The sequence below is a fragment of the Physcomitrium patens genome, chromosome 10 (genome assembly GCF_059467195.1).
Source record: "Physcomitrium patens ecotype Gransden chromosome 10, ASM5946719v1, whole genome shotgun sequence".
NCBI lineage: Eukaryota > Viridiplantae > Streptophyta > Bryopsida > Funariales > Funariaceae > Physcomitrium > Physcomitrium patens.
In genome coordinates this window covers 10,978,749-11,001,245 of record NC_143419.1, presented here as the reverse complement: position 1 = coordinate 11,001,245, position 22,497 = coordinate 10,978,749, and the positions used below count along the sequence as shown (strand labels likewise).

Sequence of the window (22,497 nt, the reverse complement as noted above, 5' to 3'; positions counted from 1 at the left end):
TAAACAAATTTGAACATATTTTGAATTTTTTAGTTATTTTTGTGAGTTTTCTAATACGAAAATTTAAAAGATACAAATAAAATACAATGATGTGTATTTTTATGGCTTCTTTTTCATCATAAATTTTTGGATTTCGTCTTTCTAATTAAAAATTGGTAATTATTACAAATAAAGAAGATTAGACTAAAAGTAGTGTCTAGCAATTTAGAAATGTAATTATCACTTGATCAATTCTATCTATCTATCTATCTATATATCTATTTGAAACTGAGATTTTTATTACATAAGTATATAAATAAATATATATATATATATATATATATATATAGATATATATATATTCTAAAAAATTTAAATACTTAGATCAATATATTTTTAATATAAATCTAATTTTAATTTTAAAAGCATATTTAATTTTAAACAAATAAGTCTATGTTTTTAACTCAAAATGAATGTATACTTGTGTGTATATTTATTTAATGGGTTTTTTCTTTTTTATTTTTTAATTTAATATTTATAAATATTTTAGCTTACAATAATATTTAATTTTATATATTTAACATTTTTCATAAAAATGAAAATAAATAAATGAGCAATGGACAGCTATATTATATTATTTTTTAATTAAAAATAATGTTTATATTACTATTAATATACATATATGTACTTGAATTAATATCATTTTTATTAAATTTTATTTTATTACAAATTAATATTTAGTTTTTATAGTATTTGAAATATAATATTGAAACATATATTGTGATTATTTCAAAATTAAGATTTTATTCCAAAAAAAACATTTATTAGATGTTTTGGCCATAATATATATATATATATATATATATATATATATTTATACGTATATTATAAAATAATTACTAATAATATGGTTATATCACATTAAAAAGAATCAAAGACTTTCAAATGTACTTTTTGATAATACTTTTACAATTACTAATCATTTAGAAGAGATATTAGAAGCATGATACCCGTTTGCATATTATGTATTATTCACATTTGCACAATATGTGTACATTCTTTTTTAGGTTACAATAAATTTTCCAATTCAATTCATTACAGTTTATAATATTATATATATATATATATATATATATATAAATGATTGTAACACTTTAAATGTAAAAATTAAAGATATTCTTTTTTTAAGCTTCAATAGAACTTAGAGTTTTTGTCACTGTCTGTTTTTTTATTTCAGTGTAGATCTTATTCTTTGACCTTCTTGAATGTATTTTAAAAACATTCTATCATGGTTTGAGTTTATTTTAATGCTTTTTAAACTATAAAGTTGTTTCAATTAGCTTACAAAGTAAGTTGGGTTTCTTATGATTTAATTTTAATTCATTATTCTACTTCAAACCTTTGGAAGTGTAATATTTGTAGAAATATTTGTTCAAGCTTATTAAGTTTTTATAAATGTTTTTATTTAAGAAAAATCTATATATAAATGACAAAATTTCAAAGATTAATTAAGATTTTAACATAATCTTGCTTGTTTTTTTGAAAATATTTGAAATTTCGTCTAAATTTAAACTGGTATTTTTAAAGTATTTTAGATTAAAAAGGACTCTGCGTGTTTCTTATTTTCTTTCCTAGCAAATATTCTTCCTGAATTTGAAAACTTTGTCTTTAAAATTTTCTATCATGTTCTATTTACTTCTATAAATTGATATAATATTTTTTAAAAGATAATTATACTAATTCTATCTATTGTTAAAATATCTAATGCTTGTATATATATATATATATATATATATATATAAGAATTAATCTTATCATGAAATCCTTCTAAATTATTATTTAATCTAATCTACAATATTCTATTGTCTTTCTTTTTTTTGAATATCAGAATTTAAATTTTATTAAATATAAAATTAAAATTACTTCATTTTTTTTAACTCTTGCTCTATCTAGATTTTATGAATGTTGTAGATTTTTATTTGTAGTATAAAAATTTCCATCTAATTATAATGACTTCTTAATTATTAATTATTTTTTATTGCAAATCTTATATTTTTAGAGTAGTGGAATATTGCATTTGATTTGAATGCTACTAAAACAATTACTAAACTAAGTTTCTTTTGGTGGATTGTTTGATTTAATATCCTTTATATGATTTATTTAATTATACTAATAATTTTTATTCTTATAAAGATAAAAAGAGATATCCTTAAATCCAACATTAATTGCACTAAGAAATTTTGTACACTCCCTATTAATGGTGTCTAGTCTTTTATATTGCTAAATAGTATTTTTTATGACTAAATAATATTTATTATATTTTTTTAGTCTATCATAAGCTAAAAAAGAAGTTAGAAATTTTTTAATAAAAAAAGAATAAATAATAAATTGTATCTTTATATAAAATCTATTACCAATTTTGTTTTTTTTTTAAAATTGTATTACTAATCTCATATTATTATCAATTCAAAATAATCTGATGATGTTAAAGCTAGATTAACTTATTGGACCATATTAATTTATAATTATATTATTTTTAGTAAGTTTGCAACTAATTTGATTAATATTCTTCTTAGTATAGAGTCTATATATAAAGAAGTATTAAGTTTTAACATAGTATTAAAGTAGGAATTTTGGTTCTAGGTTGTAAAGAATGTTTAACTAGTTGAATTTATTTTTTTTGTATAGCCATTGGCATTGCTCTTAATGCATCCTCTTTTAAATGGACAAATATGCAAATGGTCTTATCTTACATATAAATTGTCTCAATATCTTAGTTTGGTTTTGTTGTACTAGTATTGCTACCTCTTCTAAATTGTCTTTAGTTTTTGTATTGATATTTATTATTTCTAGTAGTAAAAATTACAACAATTCTATTATAAGTGATGTTGGTACTATTCTCTAAATTATATTCTAACCATTTGACAAGTTAAAAAATCTATATATTTTCTTAATATTTTAAATTAAAATGTCTATTTTATTTTCTTAATATGTACATTGTTTGATAGAAGAGTATTAGCTCTATACTTGACGTTTATATTAAGATGTAATTGAATGCATACAAAGAATTGTTAGATTCTTTATTTTGCAATTGATGATTTTTTCTTAAAGAGATATTTAATACTTTCTTAGTTTCTATAGAAATTAAGGCTTTATCTATAATTTTTTTGATGCCTTTAAATCTATCTATTCTTTATGTTGTATTTTGTATTAGGTAGACATAGTCTTCTCTATCAAATTTTGCAATAATATTAATTATGTGTGATTTATGCGGAGTTGAATCCTTGTCAACTGTCTATTATTGTACTAACTTATATAGTTATCTTAATTTTAAAATCCAAATATAAGTGAAAATTTGTTTCTTAAATACTAAAAATAAAAATTAATTATCTATCTTTTATCAATTAATTTTTAAGTTTTTGTTGATAATACATCATTCTTTTGTATATCACCATTTCATATTTTTAACTTGTTATCTTGGCTATAGTAGTATTGACAATGTCAAATTTATGGGCAAAATATAATTTTTTGACAATAATTACTTTTATTTTATTTTTTATTTTTTTTCATATGTCTCATGAAATTACAAATTTATAAACAATGTTCTAATGATTTTAACATTTGGGTTTTAAGAAGGTAGATGTTGCTTGAATATATATTAATCATTACATATTCTAAGAAGAAACAAGAAACAAGAAAGAAATTACATGGTTGTAATCTTCTTCTTTTTTTAAAAAATATAACACATAGAATTTAATCTTGATTACATCATTTTATTTTTTAAAAATTAATATGTGTTGTTCCAGCTAGTACTCTTTGTTAAGCTATTCTATTGCACCCATAGGGTTCCAAACGCTATTCATGGTGGCATCAGCAATTTGTAATCTTTATTACACACATGTTTTTCAAATATCACATTGTTTTAAGTTATTGTTTTTGACAAATCATTCCTTAGACTATTCTTCCTACCTTTGGTTTTCTACTTATCATCCTTCAACTATTAAAATTGTTTGCTTAGGAATTAAAAGATAGTATATCTAAAATTGGGTTACAATTACTGTACATATTAGAAGAACACTATATATCTGAATCCCTAAAAGTATCGCATTTCATTAATACCAAGAAATGCAAAGAATACCTTTGTCATAATGAAAATAGAAAGAAACACGTTCCTTAGCAAAAACACATAATCATGAATGCAAACAAACTGAAAAAACAAAACTCGAAGAAGCGACTTGACGACCGCACAATATCTGGAACAGATGGATCACGCAACCAAGCCAGTTTTGGACACCCACTGACGCGGACGAGATTAGGGTTTCGCAGCGGACGGACGAACGAACGAACGAATGAACGAGATAACGAACAGATAGATGGACGGACGGACGCCAACAGCACCACGTTGCACCAGCAGGACCAACACCAACACCAACAGCACCAGCCGCGACGTCGACGAAGGGCGGCGTCCGTCGAAAGCGGGATGGCAGACGAAAAGGGACGAGCAAGGCGACGTCGAAGGAGGGGGGGAGACGAAAGCGGACGGAATCTAGCGTCGAGGCGACAAAATTGGCGCCACCCGTTGAGAAGCCATGGGGACACCGCGTGGGAACGACATCTGGCGGGACACCCACAAGGCCACAAGGCCTCCTCCTCCTCTGCCCTAACAATAGGCCGAACCGCGATCGACTGAAATCAGGTCCCGTTCAGGATTACGTCTCCTCTGGGGATGATGGATCGCAGGCAAGACCCGACGACTCTCTATTGATTAGTGTAACGAATGCTGGTGCTGTTGGTGTTGGTGCTGCTGGTGCTGCTCTCGCATACCCATCCACTAGCTTCCCCTGCTCTACCGCCCCCCTGCACCGACCCACAATTCGTCTCTATCGGTATTGGCAATTTCTCTGGGTTATTGCGCTTGTTGGGTGCGTCGATGTTGGAGTCGTGTTGTGTGCGTTGAAGCGATCAGGGTAATACATATATATATATTTATATATATATCAATGGTGTCGTGGCCCTGGGAATTGTAAAACGTTGGGTGCAGCTGGGTGATAGGCGTTTTAGGGTTTGTGGGTTGATGGGTGTATGGCTTTTGTGTCGCTGAGTGGAAGAGTGCTGCAGCGAATGATATGTGGGACAAACGCCTAGTGGATCAAGGTTTGGGAGCTGCTGTGAGAGGAATTTGCTGTTGGGCACCATGCCAGAGGAGCAGCGGTCCAAGATTTTCAATGCCGCGGCAGGGGCTGGTGCAGGTGCGTGCCATTTTTATTTTTTTTTAAAACTTATTTTATTTAAAAATATTATGTTTTGTAAACGTCAATTGACATGTCAGTGCTTTTCGTTTTTGGGATGTTTTTGGTCTGGATTTTTTCTTTTTTCTTTTTTCTTGTTACGCACCGCATAATGAGCCACAGAGGATGTGGTTAATTGGGCGATATTGGTATCCTCTCTTTTTTTGTGTTAAGCCAGTGCTGCTGTGTTGGAGGAATTTCTGTTTGAGAATTTGATCGGACTCAGCATGGTGTGTTACAAGTATAGATTCTCTATTTTGAACTGGGGTCAGCTGTGGAGGTTACTTCTGCCCAGGGCAGAAAACTTCAAGAGCCTTCAGTATTAGAAATGTAATCATCTGTGTGTGGATGATTGCAGGAGCCATTGCCGCCACTTTTGTCTGCCCGCTCGATGTGGTGAAAACTCGATTACAAGTTTATCGGCCTACAGTCTCCGAGGTTGGTCTGAAAGGTACTTTCTATGACTGTCATTCTTACGTCGGTCTAGCTCGTAGGCAAAGGTGTTGAAATTCAAGTTATCCAATTTCGACCTCTACAGAGAGGTGATCAATATTGTGTAAAGACTACACATTGTGTTTTTTCTGTCGCTTTTCATTTGTATTTTTCTATTCTTTCATCTTCTTTCTTCCAAACCTCTCTGTCTGGATCAGGGAAAAAATTGGGGTGATACTTACGAGGTGTGAATGGAACGAGAATTCGGTATCTTTGCTAGTGATGGCATCACCTCTTAACTTGCTAACGAGCCTGAGTGGAAAGAGGCACGTTGACGTAGGGGGTAATCATTTGTTTGTGAATCGCCTTTACACCAGGGACTATTGACAAACTTAACTGTGACGTGCTACAGGCGGGTTAATAATCGGAAGCCTGTCGACCATTTTTAGGGAGGAGGGTGTTAGGGGTCTATACCGTGGTCTTTCACCAACTATGGTGGCTTTGCTTCCGAACTGGGCGGTCTCTCTCTCTCTACTTTCTTTTTCTTCTAAATGAGTACGATACATCACTGCTATACTAGGCGCATACTTTTAGCACGTCCTAAACCGTTCGCATGAGTTTTATTCACAAGTGTTTTCTTTTTAGATCAGTAAGAGATTCTAACTTTAGTTTGGTTTTCAATAAATTCATTTCTGTCTATGGATGGCCAAGCAACTTGATAGTTTGTATGTCCACTGGGTTTATGTTAGTATTAGGCGCCTTCTATGTGTCTACTTTTCTGAAATCGTTGTTTTGTAACAGATCTCACACTCCCTCTTTCTGTCTCTCTTTGCTGGCAGGTTTATTTCACAACTTATGAGCAGCTGAAAAGGATACTGCAAAGTGAGGCACACCATAATCTTGGTGAGTGACGTTAATAATAAGCTTACTTCGATGCAAAATCTGTGTTATCTCACTCTGGTTGACGCTCGGTTGTGTTCTTGGCTAGGCCTCCCTTATAATGGGATTGTGTTAAGATTTATGGGATTTTGTATGCCGCATGAACACTTCCACTCAGTTAGTCTGTGGGTGCAGCTCACACAAGTGACCACAAGATGACCCCTGCTGCCCATGTTGCGGCTGCTGCGGGAGCTGGAACAGCCACTATTTTGGTTACGAACCCGTTATGGGTGGTGAAAACCCGACTTCAGGTGCGTTCTTTTCCCATTTTCACTCTGTTGTGCTGTTGCTACTTTTAGAATCGCTTATCTTTGTATGGATGTAGTTGAGAGGTTGAAGGACGTGGATTTTGTTTCTCGTTTTTCTAATAAAATTTATGAAAAGCATACTTCAGTTGCCTGTTGCCAACTTATTTAATTGATTTGTTTGCAGACGCAACGCTTGAGAACAGACATAGTGCCCTACAAGGGTACATTTTCTGCTCTCAATCGAATATTAGCCGAGGAGGGATTTCGAGGGTTGTACAGGTGCACTTGATGCCTTCTTTTCAAACACAAGACATTTTAGTTTCTCAATCTTGATATGTTTCAACTGGTTGTATAACCTTAATTTTTTACAAATATGAATCAGTCGCACAAGACATATGGCACAGAAAACGAATCATGATATGGCGTAACCGTTTTCTTTCACCTTTTTGTCGGGTAGTCTGATTTTTTTTTTCCTTTAATAAATATCTCTTTGAGATGTGTGACACTAACAATGTCATGTTATTTTGCTGGAGCAGTGGGATAGTGCCAGCTTTGGCAGGAATTAGTCATGTAGCTATACAATTCCCTGTTTACGAGTATTTGAAAGAATACTTTGCTCAGAAAGGTATGTCTTTATTTCGTGCTCAGTTTATAAAGATTCATGCTTTGGTGAGGAGATGTTTGGCTTCGATTACGCGGACCTATGCCTTGACCGTGCTCAGGAGGAGATCAAGACAACGTTAAGACCTGGTTATGGCATTTCCATCGATTAGGAGCTTCGATTTCGCTAATCAGTGCTAGTAATTTTGTGTAGATGGGACAACAGTAGAGGCATTGAGCACTCGTAACGTAGCAATTGCATCTTCACTCTCAAAAGTGACAGCTTCCACTCTTACCTACCCTCATGAGGTGCAGATTCTCACCTGTTCATTGAATTTTTTTTCTTCTGTTCCTTAAGAAACTGGTGAACGCTTAGTGTTCGGTTATTCTTGATAATTTTGCACTTCGATATGATTGTTCTCAATGTACTGGTTGTATATTTCCTCTCTGTAGTTGCATGTGAGGTACAGATGCGAGGCTGAATATGGTGGCAGGTGGTTAGGTCAAGACTCCAAGAACAAGGCTATTCAAAAGGTGTGCACATAAGGTATACAGGAGTTGTGGACTGTATCAGGAAAATATCTATTGAGGAAGGAGTTAAAGGATTTTATCGGGGATGCGCGACCAATTTGATGAGAACTACTCCTGCAGCAGTCATCACCTTCACAAGCTTTGAGCTAATTTTGAGGCATCTTCACACATTATTTCCTGTGAAGCATCAAACAGGTACAGGAATCACACGGAAAAGGACTTGTAAAGAATCCATTCTTTAGACGCATTGATTGTTCCAGGTCATTTCAGCGATTGTGGTGCTTCCAGAATGGGGACAGTCTGATTTGTGCAGTTTGACTTCCGTAAGACATTAACTCGCAGTTTCTGGTTGCCTGACTTTGACTTACAGACTTGTTGGGAAGCTGAAATGAGTACCAAATTTGGAAGAGGTTGTCGGGCACTCAACTTGATTTGCAGAGACCTAAGTTTTGTGTCTTCTATAACTAGCATTTCATTGTTCCAGGTTATTTTCAGAAGCGATCAGAGTGAACGCTAGGTCGCATCTGCTCTTCACCTTTAGCGACTGTCGCTTGACTGACTAATTTAGATTGTTATTTAGCATTTACTATCGGGGCTAATGGTCCAGTAATGAGCCTACATGGTGCACAATCTCGTAGTGTTAGTATCTTCTGTGGGAACGTAGATGATATGAGATTTCTTGACTTTGGTAATGACGACATTCCTTTTGACTTGGATTAGGTCAATTGTACCAATAGAACAGCACCTCTCTTGATGTGCCTGCGTGAGATTTTTTTTGTTAAGTACATTGGTAACTTTCTCTTCATTACTGCACATGCTACTTAATATTCAAATAGCAATCAATTGGATGCAGGACCCGGCTAGATGTAAGTTTGGTCCTGTTAGCTGCACACGGGCGCCCAGACTGAAAAGTGAAATTTATTTGCACAAGTCTGCCACAGCAAAAGTGAAGATCTATGAATGCTGCCGATCAGCCGTGAGGCTGGGTTATGCTGAGAACCCTAAGATCCTGATTCAAAGTAAGCACATCTTCAAGGACTCCCGTGTATTTTGCTTTAACGTATATGGACGTTCATATGGTTCTGGTATGTGGTTACGTTAAATTGCTAACATCGTCACGCTGAGAGATACTGCTCAATAGCTTGGATCAGTTCGTAACTGATTTTTAGGGTGATTTGTAATCGCTAGCGATCTCAATGCCCTTGTTTATGGACAGAATCTACCAATGCGTTTTTAAGTGTAATCACATATGGTGACTGCGATGGACTTGCTTGCTTGTGATTTGTAGAACTGTTGGGAACTTGGAGTGCTAGCGCCATGTTTGCCTCCTTCCCAAATTTAGTTGTCTTTTCCAGTAAACATGGAACTGATACAGGATTATTCCGCACAAATGTGTAATTACGCAGTGACCATCTTTGATGTGTTGCTCTGCCTTGCAGTTGCTATGGATCTGCCGAGTAAAATTGCGATAAAGACACGAAATTCAAGTTAGGAAGGTCACTGTTTGTGTGTCCAATATATTCCGGTAGTATTATTAGCTGTTCAGAAAGCTTGCCACATCCAGTGATGTACAAGCAGTCAATTTTATGAACAGGCAGCTTAATGTCTGCACAGCACCGGAACAACCTTGAGTTATACAGGAATACATGACAATTCAATGGTGCCCCATAAACCAAATTCGCTTTTTGGTGCACTAGATTGAAACTCCGATGCACGAAGCAAACTATGCCTTTCAAACATACACTCACGGTTCTCGGCATTATCTTTCGTTGCAACGTACAAGCATTTCCACTGAGCTATATTGTCGTTTGTACCAGGAATCACAACGTGCACATGAATACGCACATTCAAAGCCTTCATACGTCAGGCCAGAGCTTCGCCTTGTGCACTGACTTGGTTGGAAACAGAATGGCCGAATCAGAATTCGCCACCAGACAAGTTCCCCGCTTCAATTCATAGACATGTGCTGCAAACGCGCCACTGATGGAAGAGCTGCACCCATTGATAAAGGAATGATGGATCTGCCATCTCCGGAAATCTGTGCCTGGTTACGCTCTGCTGCCTGCTCAACTCCGGACGACTACTTTGAAGATGGCCATTCCACATCATCCTCCTGACAGTTACTTGAGAGGTTCTTCAAGCTCTTAGCAATCTCTTCAACAACTCTTTGAGCAACAATAGACCCAAACTCGCATTTCTTGACTGTTTGAATTACGAATTTCTTGGGTTAGACATACACATACGAACGTCCCCAAAAGTAGCAACTCCCACCACCTCGCCTCGGTAATCTACTGTCGGAGATCGTAATCGGTGTCTTAATTGTTTCGATAAACCATATTACCATCTGGCAGTGTGCAGCTGGGGATGGGGGAAAGAAAACTTCGGCGCAAGAGCTCGCTGTCAGCCAGATAGTCTGAAATATTCGGCATGGCTGTAAAAAAAAACACTGCGAGTCCACAGATGCTAGAGCAATTCGACGTTATAAGGGAACTAAGATTCCCAACAGCTTCAGCGTAAAAAAACCCACTTACGGTTCATTTTAGGTCTAAACAAAAGAAAAAAGCGTCCTGCCAAACGAGTAAGAAGCATCACAATCAAGACTGCAAAATCTTGTGCAGAAAGCGTTGAAAAAAGCGTAACCTGTATCAGGCACGACGTCCTCGCTGTGGAATGAAGACAGTACAGTTTACAAAACATCTTGTCAACGGAGATGTACTCCATGTAGCCATTCTACGCGTCTAACTGTGCGATCACTTGCAGTCAATCCAAACCCACTGACACCCAAATCACACACTGTTAAGACCCACCAACACTGCATGAAGGTTTGCCACCCATCGCCGTGTCTGAGGGCTACGCACCAGCTCCTAGCAAGACGAAGGAAGGCAACACAAACCTGGGCAGGAGTAGATTTTCCCAGCCAGTGCCCGAGCTCCTACATGAAAATAACACGTAGAGGGGTATGAATCCTTGCCTGCAGCTCTCCGCGCCGAGATGGTTCGGTGGTAAAATCCTCGTCGCGGCGGAGTTTCCAAAGCGATACTGGGTGCACCGGCGTGGAGACTGCTGCCGACTGGAGGGGCTTGGAATCAGACGATCGCCCTCACGATTTCATTGCAAGATTTCAAGTGATGCGTTCGCCGTCGGTGGGTCTGTGGATCGGAGCCTGCGGGCTCACATTGGCGGCGGCTTCCGGCCACCGACACTTTTCTTCGGCACTGGCTTGAGTGAGGGCGAGCGGGGTCGGTGCCGTTGAATGGATGAATGAAAGTATCAGGCTGACCCATTATTGGATGCAATCACATGGATGGATGTAGAGGGAGTAGCGTGTGATCCTTCGTAAGAACATGTGAATTTTCTTTCCCATTTTAGACATGATATTATGTCTTTTGTTTTTTTCTTTTTTTTTTCTTTTTTTGGGGGGGAGGGGGTCATTCTTTGTTTACTTATAAAATTAGGGAAGCTTTTGTCATGAGTGTCTATATACTTCTTCTTCTTCTTCTTCTTCTTCCCTTTTTTTTATTTTTTATTTTTTTCTTTTTTCTTTTTGTCCTATATTCTAATTGTGTTAAATTTTTGTTGTTGAATGCAAATATGGTATATGAATAAGGTTGGTATGGAGTGAATTAACCTTGGATGAATTTCCTATAGAAAATGTTGAGGTTCATTTTTGTAATGAACAACTGACATTGTCAAAATATATACATGTTACTTATTGTCTTCCATGTTTATTAAGACATTTTCTTATTCTTACCCAAAGTCTTTTAAATTTATATTTTTCCTATATTTCGATTTAATTTTTCCAATGCCTCTCTTCCTGAATTTAATATTCCAGATCAAAAATGTAAATTTGGATTTTTTAAAAACCCCAAAATTCAGTATATTCATTTAAGATAATGCAAAATATGATTTTTTAATAATATAAGTATATTAAAATTGAATTAATTTTTCATTTTTTGATACACACACACACACACACACACACACATATATATATATATATATATATGTTAAACGAGAAATTTAAAAAGGCCCATCTAATATGTTCCATTTAGGTGTAGCTAAAACCCCTAAATAAGAGCTAAATAAATGAATAAAATAAAAAATACAAATAATTTGATTTTATTTATAAAATAGATTATTAATGAATCAATAACAGGAATGTTGATCCATCTTGTGCTCCTTCCTTTCACTCTTTTGTGCACCCACGTCATGTTTGCTTAAATCTAACTAAACCTTGGATCTTATACATTCATTTCCCATCTTCAATTCTCCTTTTTCATGCAATTTTAAGGAAGTATCATGCAATTTTTTCTAGTTGTTAACAGTATCTAAAAGTGACATCAATGGGGGGAAATGTACACTTGAATTATCTTTAATTGAAATTTCCATAAGCCTAGCAAACAAAAATCAAGTCAGTAAATCCTACAAAAAAAAAAAAAAAAAAAAAAAAGGAAAAAAAGAAGAAAAAACAATCTGAATTTCATTCGATTTTTAGTTAATTGATGCGTGGTTTTATTTTTGGGATATCATTTTTTGTGTGTAAATTACAAAAATATATCGAACTCACAAATACTCAATACAAAAAAATAGTTTCTTATTTATTCAATTGAATTTATAATAGTTTGGAATTTTAAGAAATCAGAATTACAATTGTAAAACTGTGAAGGAAAATCATGTTAAATTCTATGTGATATTTTTTGATAGGTATAATTATCAAACAAGATTCAATATCAAGTCTTTTCATGCTCTTATCAAAGCAGAAAAAACTATATTTATTCAATAATATCACTGAACGCAATAGATTATGTAGAATAATGATGCTGAATGTGAATTTGGCTTGCATGTTCTTGAATATCTAAATCTGATTGACAAGAAAAATCAAAATTTTGATCTCAAAATGTTAAAAAGAATTAGCATAAAAATATAACAATTCTTCATAATTTATTTTCTAGTTGATATATAAAAGAAAAAACATTCTAGTCATAGAATGCCATAACTACCTTCATGACAAAAAAATAAAATAAAAAATGCTTATATATCACTATGATTATATTTACCCTTCTTGGAATACTTTTGGAATGAGGTCCCATAAACTTGTTCTCAATGTTGATTCCTTTATGTTTTAAAACATCTTATCCCCTTGTTCCATAATCTACCCTTTGTAAGGACCATTAATGTTTGTCTTTGATTTATTTCTGAATTCTATAGCACCCCTTATTTCAATACAGAGTATATAATTCTCCAAACAATTATTTTGCAATCTTCCACATGAACATGTTGATCCCACAGAAGATGAATTCTGACCCATTTTTCAATCACTTTTATTTTGACTGGACCTCATAGACTATTGCTATTTACTTTGAAAAGTGTTATGGAAAAGTAACAATAACAATAAATAACTACCATATCTTAAAATAAATTCATATAAAAAATAATGTAAATTAAAGCATTCCTTCAAAGAGCTCCTTATTCACTCCATTGAGACACGCCAAAATTCACCTCACAAAAAACCACTTTCTCAAATTCATTTTATAAATAATTGCATAAGCACAAGCCGGGCAAATTCCCTTCTACTTTTACATTTGTTCATTAACTTATGTCTTCTTTGTTTATTTTGTTCATGGAACAAGTAACTCATTGCTTTTTTGTGATCAATACAACCATGTGTTTTGAACAAAGAAACATAGGAAAGTTTAAATTGATTGTGAAGATGAATATAAAATATTTATATTGAATATTTCCAGGTAATGACAATGAAAATAGATTATACTGGTATGATTACATATATTTTTTTATAAATGCTTTCTTCTTTTGTTTTTTTAGGTTAATTGATAATGTAACAAGATTTTGATAAAAGTTATTGTTAATTTTTCACAATTAGAAATAAATAAATATATGATAGTAAATTTTAATATGTACCATTATCTGATTTTTTATGTTTTGAAATAAGTAAATAAATCTATTACACAAATATTTGTAAAATCAAATATGTGCATCTAGAAGTTTTTATTCCGAAATTACTTATGCTTAGTATTTATTTATTTATTTATTTGATTCTTTTTCAAAAATAATCTTGAATGTGTAAAAGCTTATAAAATACTGTTTAAATTTCACTAAAAATCTTTAAAAGAAGAATATATTTTACGTCAATGAAGCGAAGACTTGTGTTTTGGTTGTTTTTTATATTTTGACATCAAAGGAACTGAAGAATCAAATAATGCAGTCTCACCCACATTTCCATTTTATCATTCAATTCATGACTAGAGTCAGTGCAAGATCAGTTTTGATGCATGCATATATATATATATCTTACTTATTTATTTATTAAGAAAACATACACCACAAATATCCATCTTGTCTTCACGTTACAAGTGAAATACGAGAAATATTCCTCATCCAATGAATGTGTGTTGGTGTGGACTACCCCACATTTTGTTTTCAATACGATGCTATTCTTGAATGGGAGATGAGGTCAAACATTGCAATTGAATCACATTTTGTTGACTGCCTTGCATAGTATCAAATCCTCCTCAAGCACTATTCACCATTATTCAACACAATAGATAGATGGAGTATAAAAACTTTAAAACTCAAGTGATCATGTAAGGGGACTCTTGTTCAATAATCCACTCTTATTGGAATCTTAACTTATGATAAGCTAGTTGGAATTCCAATGTGCTATTCACAACACACATACACCATAATTCCATGCTTCGAAGAATGTTGTGTTTCAAAATCATAAAAACATAATGTAATCTCCTTCAAAGTTGGTTTGTAAAAAAAGAGTAAAGAGTTTTAAGATATGTATGCATCAATATCAAGAAAAATGAAATTATGAAGGATTCAAAGGAGTTAGGGATATAAAAAAGAAGAAGAGATTTGCTTCTAAATCAATGACATGCGTTCAAATAGCCTTGAAATACTTTTGGACATGGATGTCATTCCCAACAAGTTAATCTTTTGATTACACTACTAAACAAACATATTTTAAAGATGAAAAGAAAAGTTGAAGATCACCTTCATTGAAATTTGAACAATTGGGTACTTCAAGACATGATCCTCAAAAAGCAATACAAAAAGGTTCTATAATGGTGCACAACACCTCTCACCGAGCTAGCATACCATTCTTCTCACTTTATTTATTTATTTATTTCCTTTTCCTTTTCCTTCGGTTTATCTCACAAGATCTCAAAAATGTCTTGTGCGTTCCCAGCCATGTGTTCCCCACGACGGAGTCCACGAGGCAGCTCCCCTTTTTTGAAAATTCATCATCTTCTTCTTCTACTACATCTCCTTTCACCAGAACGCTGTTGCTGCCGTCCTTTGTGGATTTTTGGACCCCGAGGAATCGAGAATGTTGTATTAGTTTTTTTTCTTTTAATATCGCAGGCGTGGGTCTAAGTTGGATACAGTGCAATGCCAATTGTTGTTGTTGTTGTTGCTTGGATGCCGAATGCTTCGAGGGATTGTTGTGGTTGTGTGAGCGTGGTTTTCGAGGTGTCGCATTGCGCAAAGCTGATGCTGCTGATGCTGCACAGTGAGTGTCTGATTTTAACCACGGCGTGGATTCATGTATCATGCTGTGTTTGTGGTTCGAAGTCTACGGCAATCACCACCGACCTGCCCCAGTTACAAAGCTCTCCTCACAACCAGGTCCCCTTGCCAGTCGCCAAAAACCGTGTCGTAGAGCAGCAAGTTCCCTGCTACTTGTTTTTTGATCCTCTCCCCCCCACCCCCGAAGCATTTCTCGGAGGCAACTCTTTTTGCATGCATTGGAATTTGCAAACCCAGAGAGAAATGCAGTTTGGTCCAGTGGGATATCGTATGATGGCGTCTTGGGCGTGGCACCCACTCGCGGAAGCATTCGAAGCACACCGCATCGTATGGTTGTCACGCAACCATCGCCCCTACTCCCCCCACCCCCTCCCCAAGTGCAAATTGTCGAACAGGCTCAATATTGGGGGGAAAAACCAAAAACCCTTAAGGATAAGAAGAAGACCCAAAAAAAGAAACAAAAATCTTGAATCAATAGGGAAATCGGGGGGTCCGAGTGTGATGGAATACAGCTGAAGTGGCGATGAGTTCTCGACTTGGTCAATAGATTTGGCTGCAGTACGACGATTCCAGCGCAACTCGTTGAACCCTTGAGGGCCCTGCGGCGAAGACAAATGGGCGCAGCTAGCTTGCTTACGGGGAAGTGACATCCTAGAATTGAACAAGCCCTTGCAAGACTGTTCTCCAGGAGGGGTCAAGATGCCTGGGCTGGGCTGGCTGGCTTGCTCACGAGGGCTGGAGGAGAAGCAGATGAGGGTACTGTACAAATCACACACACCACTATCACAGAACACCATCAAATCAACGTGAGCGTGAGAATTTGCTGGGATCAGAAAAAAGCTGCCCCATGAAAGCAAAGCAACTGTTGACGCTCTTGTAGTGACTGACGATTTCGTCCATCCTGAAGAAAGTGAAAGAGAGGGAGAGAGATGGCCTGGGTTCGTCGTGACGAGCGGAACAGGTCTGACTGACCCAAATGTCGTTACCTTGTTTGAGCGATTTAGGTGAATCAAAAGTGTCACGGCAGGGAAAAGGGTTGAAGAATCAGCACGGGAGATTGCAGTCAAGAACTGCTTAACCTTGTTCTGCTCCGGGGTTGGCTGCCGAATGGCTGGGAGCGACCGATGTAGGCGGTCGTTACGACTAATCAGCAAGCTTGGTCTGAAATTAATGAAACGGGGAAACGATTTTTGACAGGTCTGTTACATGGATGTTTTACCAAACCGCGTGGAAACACACCCACACATACACCCACACAAAACAGCCAATAGGATGCGAGAGAGAGAGAGAGTGAGAGAATCTGTTCGCCGTTGGCTGGAATCCCTATCCTGAGAGTTTCGCGGGGCCTGGTTCGGCTGCTTTGGAAGGTAGGGAAACCAATGGGAAGCAGACTGCGCATCAGCGACGGGGCTGTGAACATGGGAACAGCGAGAGCCAGTAGGAAGCCAGCGTCGGAGTGCAGTGGCGGAGTTGGACGCATCGGAGAGCGACGATAAAACGAGCTCCACTTTCTTTAGCGCATCGGGAATGAGTGGGTGAGGCACAAAACTAGGAGACAACTCTCTCACAAAGGCGCCTGACAAGAGTTGGGTTGTTAGCAGACCCGGAACCGGGTTGGTTCGCCGCATCAAGACCTCCGGCGTCCATGGAATCCAACTAGGTTATTCAGTCTCTTGTGGGCCCGGAAAAAACGAAAAAAGCAATTCAGATCCAGGCGGTGAATGAGTTGGGAAGCCTCTTAAAACTACACCCACTACGTGCTGATTGGAATTTTCTGTCGACAGCAGGTCATTCTACATGACGCGAGGGATTTGGGGTTGGTTTCCCCGTTGCCCAAAATCCAGCTGTGAAAATTCTAGTGAGCAGAAGAGTTTTTCTTAGACAATACCTCCAACTGGTGAATCCGACGAAAATACCGCACGTGTTTATGTCTGTTTTTTTTTTTTTTTTTTTTTTTTTTAAACTGGGCAGCGATTGAATCGGTCCGCTTCGCCTGCTTCCTGGCGTCCATGAACAGAGAGGCATGCGACGACGTTCATCAACGTACAGTCGGACTTGACGAGGTCGTCGTCGTCGTCGTCGGTGGCAGAGAGGGATGTTAGATTCGGAGCTGGCGTTGCAAGCATTTTTTTTCGTTACCAAGGATTGCGCTGGCACCTCCACGCTTTAAAGGCCCTATCCCCGATCCTGTAACGGGGAGTTTCTGCCCCATTTCGTCAGATTGATCATTCGTCCGTGAGTTGCGACGCGATCTCATCATCATTGTCGATGGGAGAGTGATTGAATTAGTCCGCCTTCGACACTTTTTTCCCTCGACCTCTGGCATCTGGCGCTGCGAGGGACAACCATTCTTGTGCGCCTGGTTGACAAGGTTGAGAGGCCTTGCGACGCCGCGTGCAAGTACATATCCCCCACTAGGTGGTTGTTTGCTTTCTCACTTTGTTGCTAATGGATTTGGATGGTAGCTATCGTGTAGATCTGGTGTATCAATTGGAGAGCGTGTCGATTGATTGGAGGGTAGAGGGCCCGAGGGAGACAGAGGGATTCAGGGAAAGGCGATTGAGATAAATTGAGTGTGAATAACAGACGTCCATTGTCTCAGAGTTAGGTGCTCCGGCTCTGGGGGTTGGTGATCGTAATCGTAGGTAGTTTAAGTGGAGCTTCAATTTTGGAGCAGTGAATAAGCGCTTCCTGCTTAGAAGCGAAACGTTATATGTGTTGTTGATTTGAAAAAGATCACTTGTGGGATTTTGTCGTTGTTCTTGTTGCTGCTGCTGCTGCTGCCGCCGTTGTTGTGGTGTTCTTTCTCAGTACGCATCGAGTACGTGAAGGATTTGTAAAGTATTCACACCTCTGGCGAAGCTTTGGAAGTGATTTTGAGTGTAGCGTTACGGAGATCGGCTCTGCTCTCGTGGTTAGACCGTGGAAGCGGTCACAGTTTAGGGTGTTCGGATAGAAGTTTGAATAATTGGATCTTGTGAAGCAAGAGTACCAAGTTTATTGGGGGTTGTAGATAATGTAAGCCTTCACAAGGCTCAGCGTACTATTGCGAGTGTCTGCTGCTAAGATGCACTGGACCTCTGTCTGTGTTTTCTCCTGATCGAAATTTTGGAGATTGTGTCGCAACCGTGGATCGTTTATTGTATATAGTGTGCAGTTCTTTCGGATCGAGTACAGACAACATTGTCTTGACGGCCTTGGATGCATCGAATGCGTAGTGTTTGGTACATTCAAGAAAGGGAACAAGCGTATGGGGAACTAGAAGGTTGTGCGGATGGATTGCGTTGGGCGTATAATTGTCTCTTATGAGCTACTTGACAGAGGTTTTATGCTATCGTGAGAGCCTTGTAGCGGTGTGGAAATGGCATGGGGAAGCCTACAGCATGACGCAGCATTACATTGGAGTGCAACTGCACTGCTGGTTGCTTCTGTAGAAGTGTTCGTAACCTTATCAGTCCTCCTATGCGCGGTCCTTAACTTTTGTATTAACTCCTTCATTAGACTGTCTGGATTCCACATTCCTTGCACTTGCTGTACGCATCTTCAGAAAGAGCCATTGGAAAATGCAGTCAAGACACCCCTAAAAGATTTCGTAATTCCGCGGTCAAAGCCGATTAGTGCTCCTATTGCAAGTGAAGTGGGATTGAGCGATATCCGTGACAGCGATGATTTCTTGAGAGATGCCGATCTCAATAAGTCCTCAGATTTGTCTGCAGACTCTGCTTTATCCGAGAGCACGTCTGACAAGCCATTGTTGGAGGTGCCTCCTGAAGATGAACAAGAAGGGGCGGCGTCTGACGAGACAACCGTTCCTCCACCCGAACAAGTGAAGGAAGATTCCAATGATCGGATTCAAGAGGATGCGAACAGGGAGAATCATGCGAAGGATCAGGAGGCGCTGCAAGCTCTGCAAGCAGAGCGCGAAGCCATGGCTGCTCTTTACAGTGAGTTGGAAGAGGAAAGGAACTCTTCTGCAACAGCTGCAAGTGAAGCTCTTGCCATGATCTCCAGGTTACAAGAAGAGAAAGCAGCTATTCAGATGGAGTCTCGACAGTTTCAGCGGATGGTTATGGAGAAGGCCATGTACGACCAGGAGGCAATTGAGGTTTTGAAAGAAATTCTTGCAAAACGCGAGGAAGAACGACTTGCGCTGGAAGACGAAATGCAGCTATATAAGGAGAAATTAGAAGCCCTATTGATGGAAGATATGGACTCGGCTGAAAGAGATGGAGGAGATCATGAACGAGCCGAGCTTGTAACGACCGACAGAGTCATCTCCAATTCAAGACTTGCAAAGGAGGAGGAAACTGAATTCCTTGACAGACTGAACAAAACTAAGAGTCAGCTCCTGACTGCTCTGCTTGGGAAGGGTATTCCTGAACCTGCGAGCGCGTTTGTGGAGTCAGCGAGTTTTGCTAATGAGATCCATAAAGCGATGTCGAAAATCCCTCTTAGAGCTGAAAGCCTCCCAATACTGGATCAGGTTAACCATAAAAGTTCATTAGGGTTGGATGCGACCAGTTCAGGTCGTGAGATTGGTTTGGCGATTCCCTCCTCCATGTCCCATAAGAAGCAGACCGAGCGGGCGTCCGCGAAGGCCAAGGATACTGGTATAACTACTGATGAACCTGTGCTTGCCAGCCATGAAATGGGTCCCTCAACTTCCCTTATGACAGTTGAGGAGAGGAACGAAGAAGCCTTGCTAAGGGATGATGGAAAGGTCGCGGATGAACCTGTGTCTGGCAACCGTAAGAGCAGTCTTCCAACTCATTTCTTTGCAGCCGTTAAGAAGCAGACTGAGAAGACTTTGATAAAAGATGATGAAAAACATGATAAAAAGCCTGAATTTGTTAGTCTTTTGAGTTTGAAGAGAAGGTGGAGTGTTCGTGGTTCTCAAGAATTAGAGAGTCTAGCGAAAGAAAACAGGCGTATAGAAGAGAAGAGGTTGTCAGTGTTGGAGTATGTGAAGAATTTGGAAGAGCAACTTCAACAGCAACGAGGGAGACATGCTGCGCTGCATGCTAGGTCGACAAGTATAAGTGGAGAGGAAAATATTAGATTCAAGGATACTGGTCAAGTTGAAAGCAGCTCTGCTTCAGTGACTTCAGGAAGTTCAGAGGGACTTGGAAGAGATGACTCACTTCCGCGAAGACTGTTCGTGGACGGAGATTCCGCTGATAAAGAGTTCAGAACCCCTTTCCAAGGCGGGAAAGATCACCGGATATACTCGCAGCAGTACAGTTTCAATTCTGAAAGTGATGGCAAAGGCAGTAATGACGATGGGGAATTGTATGCCAACGCTGAGAGATCAGAAGAGCTTACTGACGAAGCTTTGTTCGTGCATGATGTTTATGAGGTGCAAAACCACCTTCACGAAGCTCCATCAAGGTTTGGCCTATGGGTTGCAGGCAGTAGGGCTAGTCTAGAGATACGTTCTCCTATTTCAGACCGCCTAGGGAAGCCAGATAATCTTGATTTTGAAGAAGAGAATACACGAAACAAGGAAGAACAAGATGCACAATTTTTGAGTGATGCCTCAGCCTTCCCACAAGCAGATGAAGACTTGGGCTTTGTGACCCAGTGGAGAGATATGAATAGAACTCAGCATGAGACTTTGCGCATCTCCACCTTGCGTAGAAACGAGAATTCTAGGTCTACAGTGGAAGAACAGGTTGAAAAGTTGACGGATCGTCTTAAAGCTTTGGAGGCTGATAGGTATCTGATGAAGCAGACAATTGACTCTCTGAGAAGAGAGAATGGAGAGATGAAACTCATTCAAGAGATTGCTCAGCAGTTGCGCGAGCTAAGAGGCATGGAGCAGAAGGAGATGCAGTCGATGGATTTGCCCCCTTCTCTGCACTTCCAGGTACCTACTCCAGCTTCAAGCATTATCCACTCTCAATGATGTTTTCACTTCGACTTTCCACGTGTTTTATTAATTTGGAATCTGATAAGTTGGGCATGAGGCTACCGTTCGCTTGGGTATTCAATGTCACCAACGGTTTGAGTACTGGCATTCAATGTTACGCAGTGATTTGTTTACTACAACTAGTTCTGTATCACTACTTTCCTTGCACATGAGAGTTGTGTCATGTTCTGTTGCTAACCTATGAAACTGTGATCTGTGAACTGCAGGCTGGTGTTGCCCACGTTGGCCCAAGAACATGTAAGAAGCGTCGATACAACAGTACTCCAGGAGCATCATCATGTAGGCCTGGTACACGTACCCCAGGGCATTCTCGTGGCTCTTCGAGGTCGCAGCTTGACCTGGGTGTAGACGGGGAAAATAATAATCTCCATTGTGTTGTTTAGTTAAGGGGTATCAATAGGACTGCTCAGTGAGAACTCGATCAAAACTGAACAGTTTCAGGTATAAAAGGTTCTGACGAGCTTCAGGTCGGTAATGGTGGAAACTCAACGTTAACTCTAGACGATCCTACAGATCCTTTTGCTGTTGTATGCGTATGGTGGACTAAACTTGGTTGGTTACAACTCTAAGGGGTAACTCTGCAGGTTTTGTACGATAAGCAGGAACTTATGAACCAAAATAAATTCTACCCTTCTTCAGGAAGGTTAGCGGTTTACAATCGTATCTCTCTGATTTTGCGTTTCTGTTGTGGAGATTGTGTTGTGCCTTATCTTGTGTATATAATGAATGTTGTGAACTTCCAAAAAACTGCTCTATTTTTCTTTTGTGCCGAAGGAAACTGCAGGTGCACAAACAATGGCACCACTGCATGTGTTCATCACAATTATCTGCATTGTTTAGCTAAAAGGCTCTCACTTAGCAAACCATGTTAACATTCCAATCTACCCGGACAAATAGCCTGTGAACTGGTGCCAGGTCCAGAGCACATAGTCTCAGTTAAATTATCTGTTAAGCTTCCGTGTAGGATCCATCTAAAGGTTTAACCACTAAAAATTAT

General features: G+C 38.0%; 2 protein-coding genes across 11 annotated transcripts; both read left to right on the top strand.

Moving 5' to 3' along the window:
* Positions 1-4,587: 4,587 nt before the first annotated feature.
* Positions 4,588-9,727, top strand: LOC112287878 (nicotinamide adenine dinucleotide transporter 1, chloroplastic). 10 transcript variants are annotated; one of them, XR_016505148.1, is made up of 13 exons: positions 4,661-4,865; positions 5,134-5,228; positions 5,626-5,718; positions 6,112-6,218; positions 6,539-6,602; positions 6,774-6,889; positions 7,071-7,165; positions 7,423-7,511; positions 7,701-7,795; positions 7,981-8,212; positions 8,388-8,427; positions 8,871-9,036; positions 9,457-9,727. XR_016505148.1 is itself a non-coding variant. In XM_073536642.2 (11 exons), exons 2-11 carry the CDS (start codon positions 5,174-5,176, stop codon positions 8,402-8,404), a joined length of 963 nt encoding a protein of 320 aa, XP_073392743.1. In that variant the 5' UTR covers positions 4,588-4,865; positions 5,134-5,173; the 3' UTR covers positions 8,405-8,822. The 10 variants fall into 10 exon arrangements, 4 of the variants coding, with proteins under 4 accessions (XP_073392743.1, XP_073392745.1, XP_073392741.1 ...); XR_016505152.1 differs by having other exon boundaries at positions 4,664-4,865; positions 7,989-8,212; XR_012218328.2 differs by having other exon boundaries at positions 4,687-4,865; positions 5,098-5,228.
* Positions 9,728-17,841: 8,114 nt separating this feature from the next.
* LOC112287855 (uncharacterized) lies at positions 17,842-22,158 on the top strand. Its single transcript, XM_024531398.3, has 2 exons — positions 17,842-21,437; positions 21,707-22,158. Exons 1-2 carry the CDS (start codon positions 18,933-18,935, stop codon positions 21,881-21,883), a joined length of 2,682 nt encoding a protein of 893 aa, XP_024387166.1. The 5' UTR covers positions 17,842-18,932; the 3' UTR covers positions 21,884-22,158.
* Positions 22,159-22,497: the final 339 nt, after the last annotated feature.

Bases quoted from the DNA above. Each gene is read 5' to 3' on its own strand.
- LOC112287878 (XM_073536642.2), top strand. From the start codon at position 5,174: ATGCCAGAGGAGCAGCGGTCCAAGATTTTCAATGCCGCGGCAGGGGCT. The intron at 5,229-5,625 runs GTGCGTGCCATT...GGATGATTGCAG, and splicing joins CGCGGCAGGGGCTGGTGCAG to GAGCCATTGCCGCCACTTTT. The intron at 5,719-6,111 runs GTACTTTCTATG...GACGTGCTACAG, and splicing joins CTCCGAGGTTGGTCTGAAAG to GCGGGTTAATAATCGGAAGC.
- LOC112287855 (XM_024531398.3), top strand. From the start codon at position 18,933: ATGGCATGGGGAAGCCTACAGCATGACGCAGCATTACATTGGAGTGCA. The intron at 21,438-21,706 runs GTACCTACTCCA...TGTGAACTGCAG, and splicing joins CCCCTTCTCTGCACTTCCAG to GCTGGTGTTGCCCACGTTGG.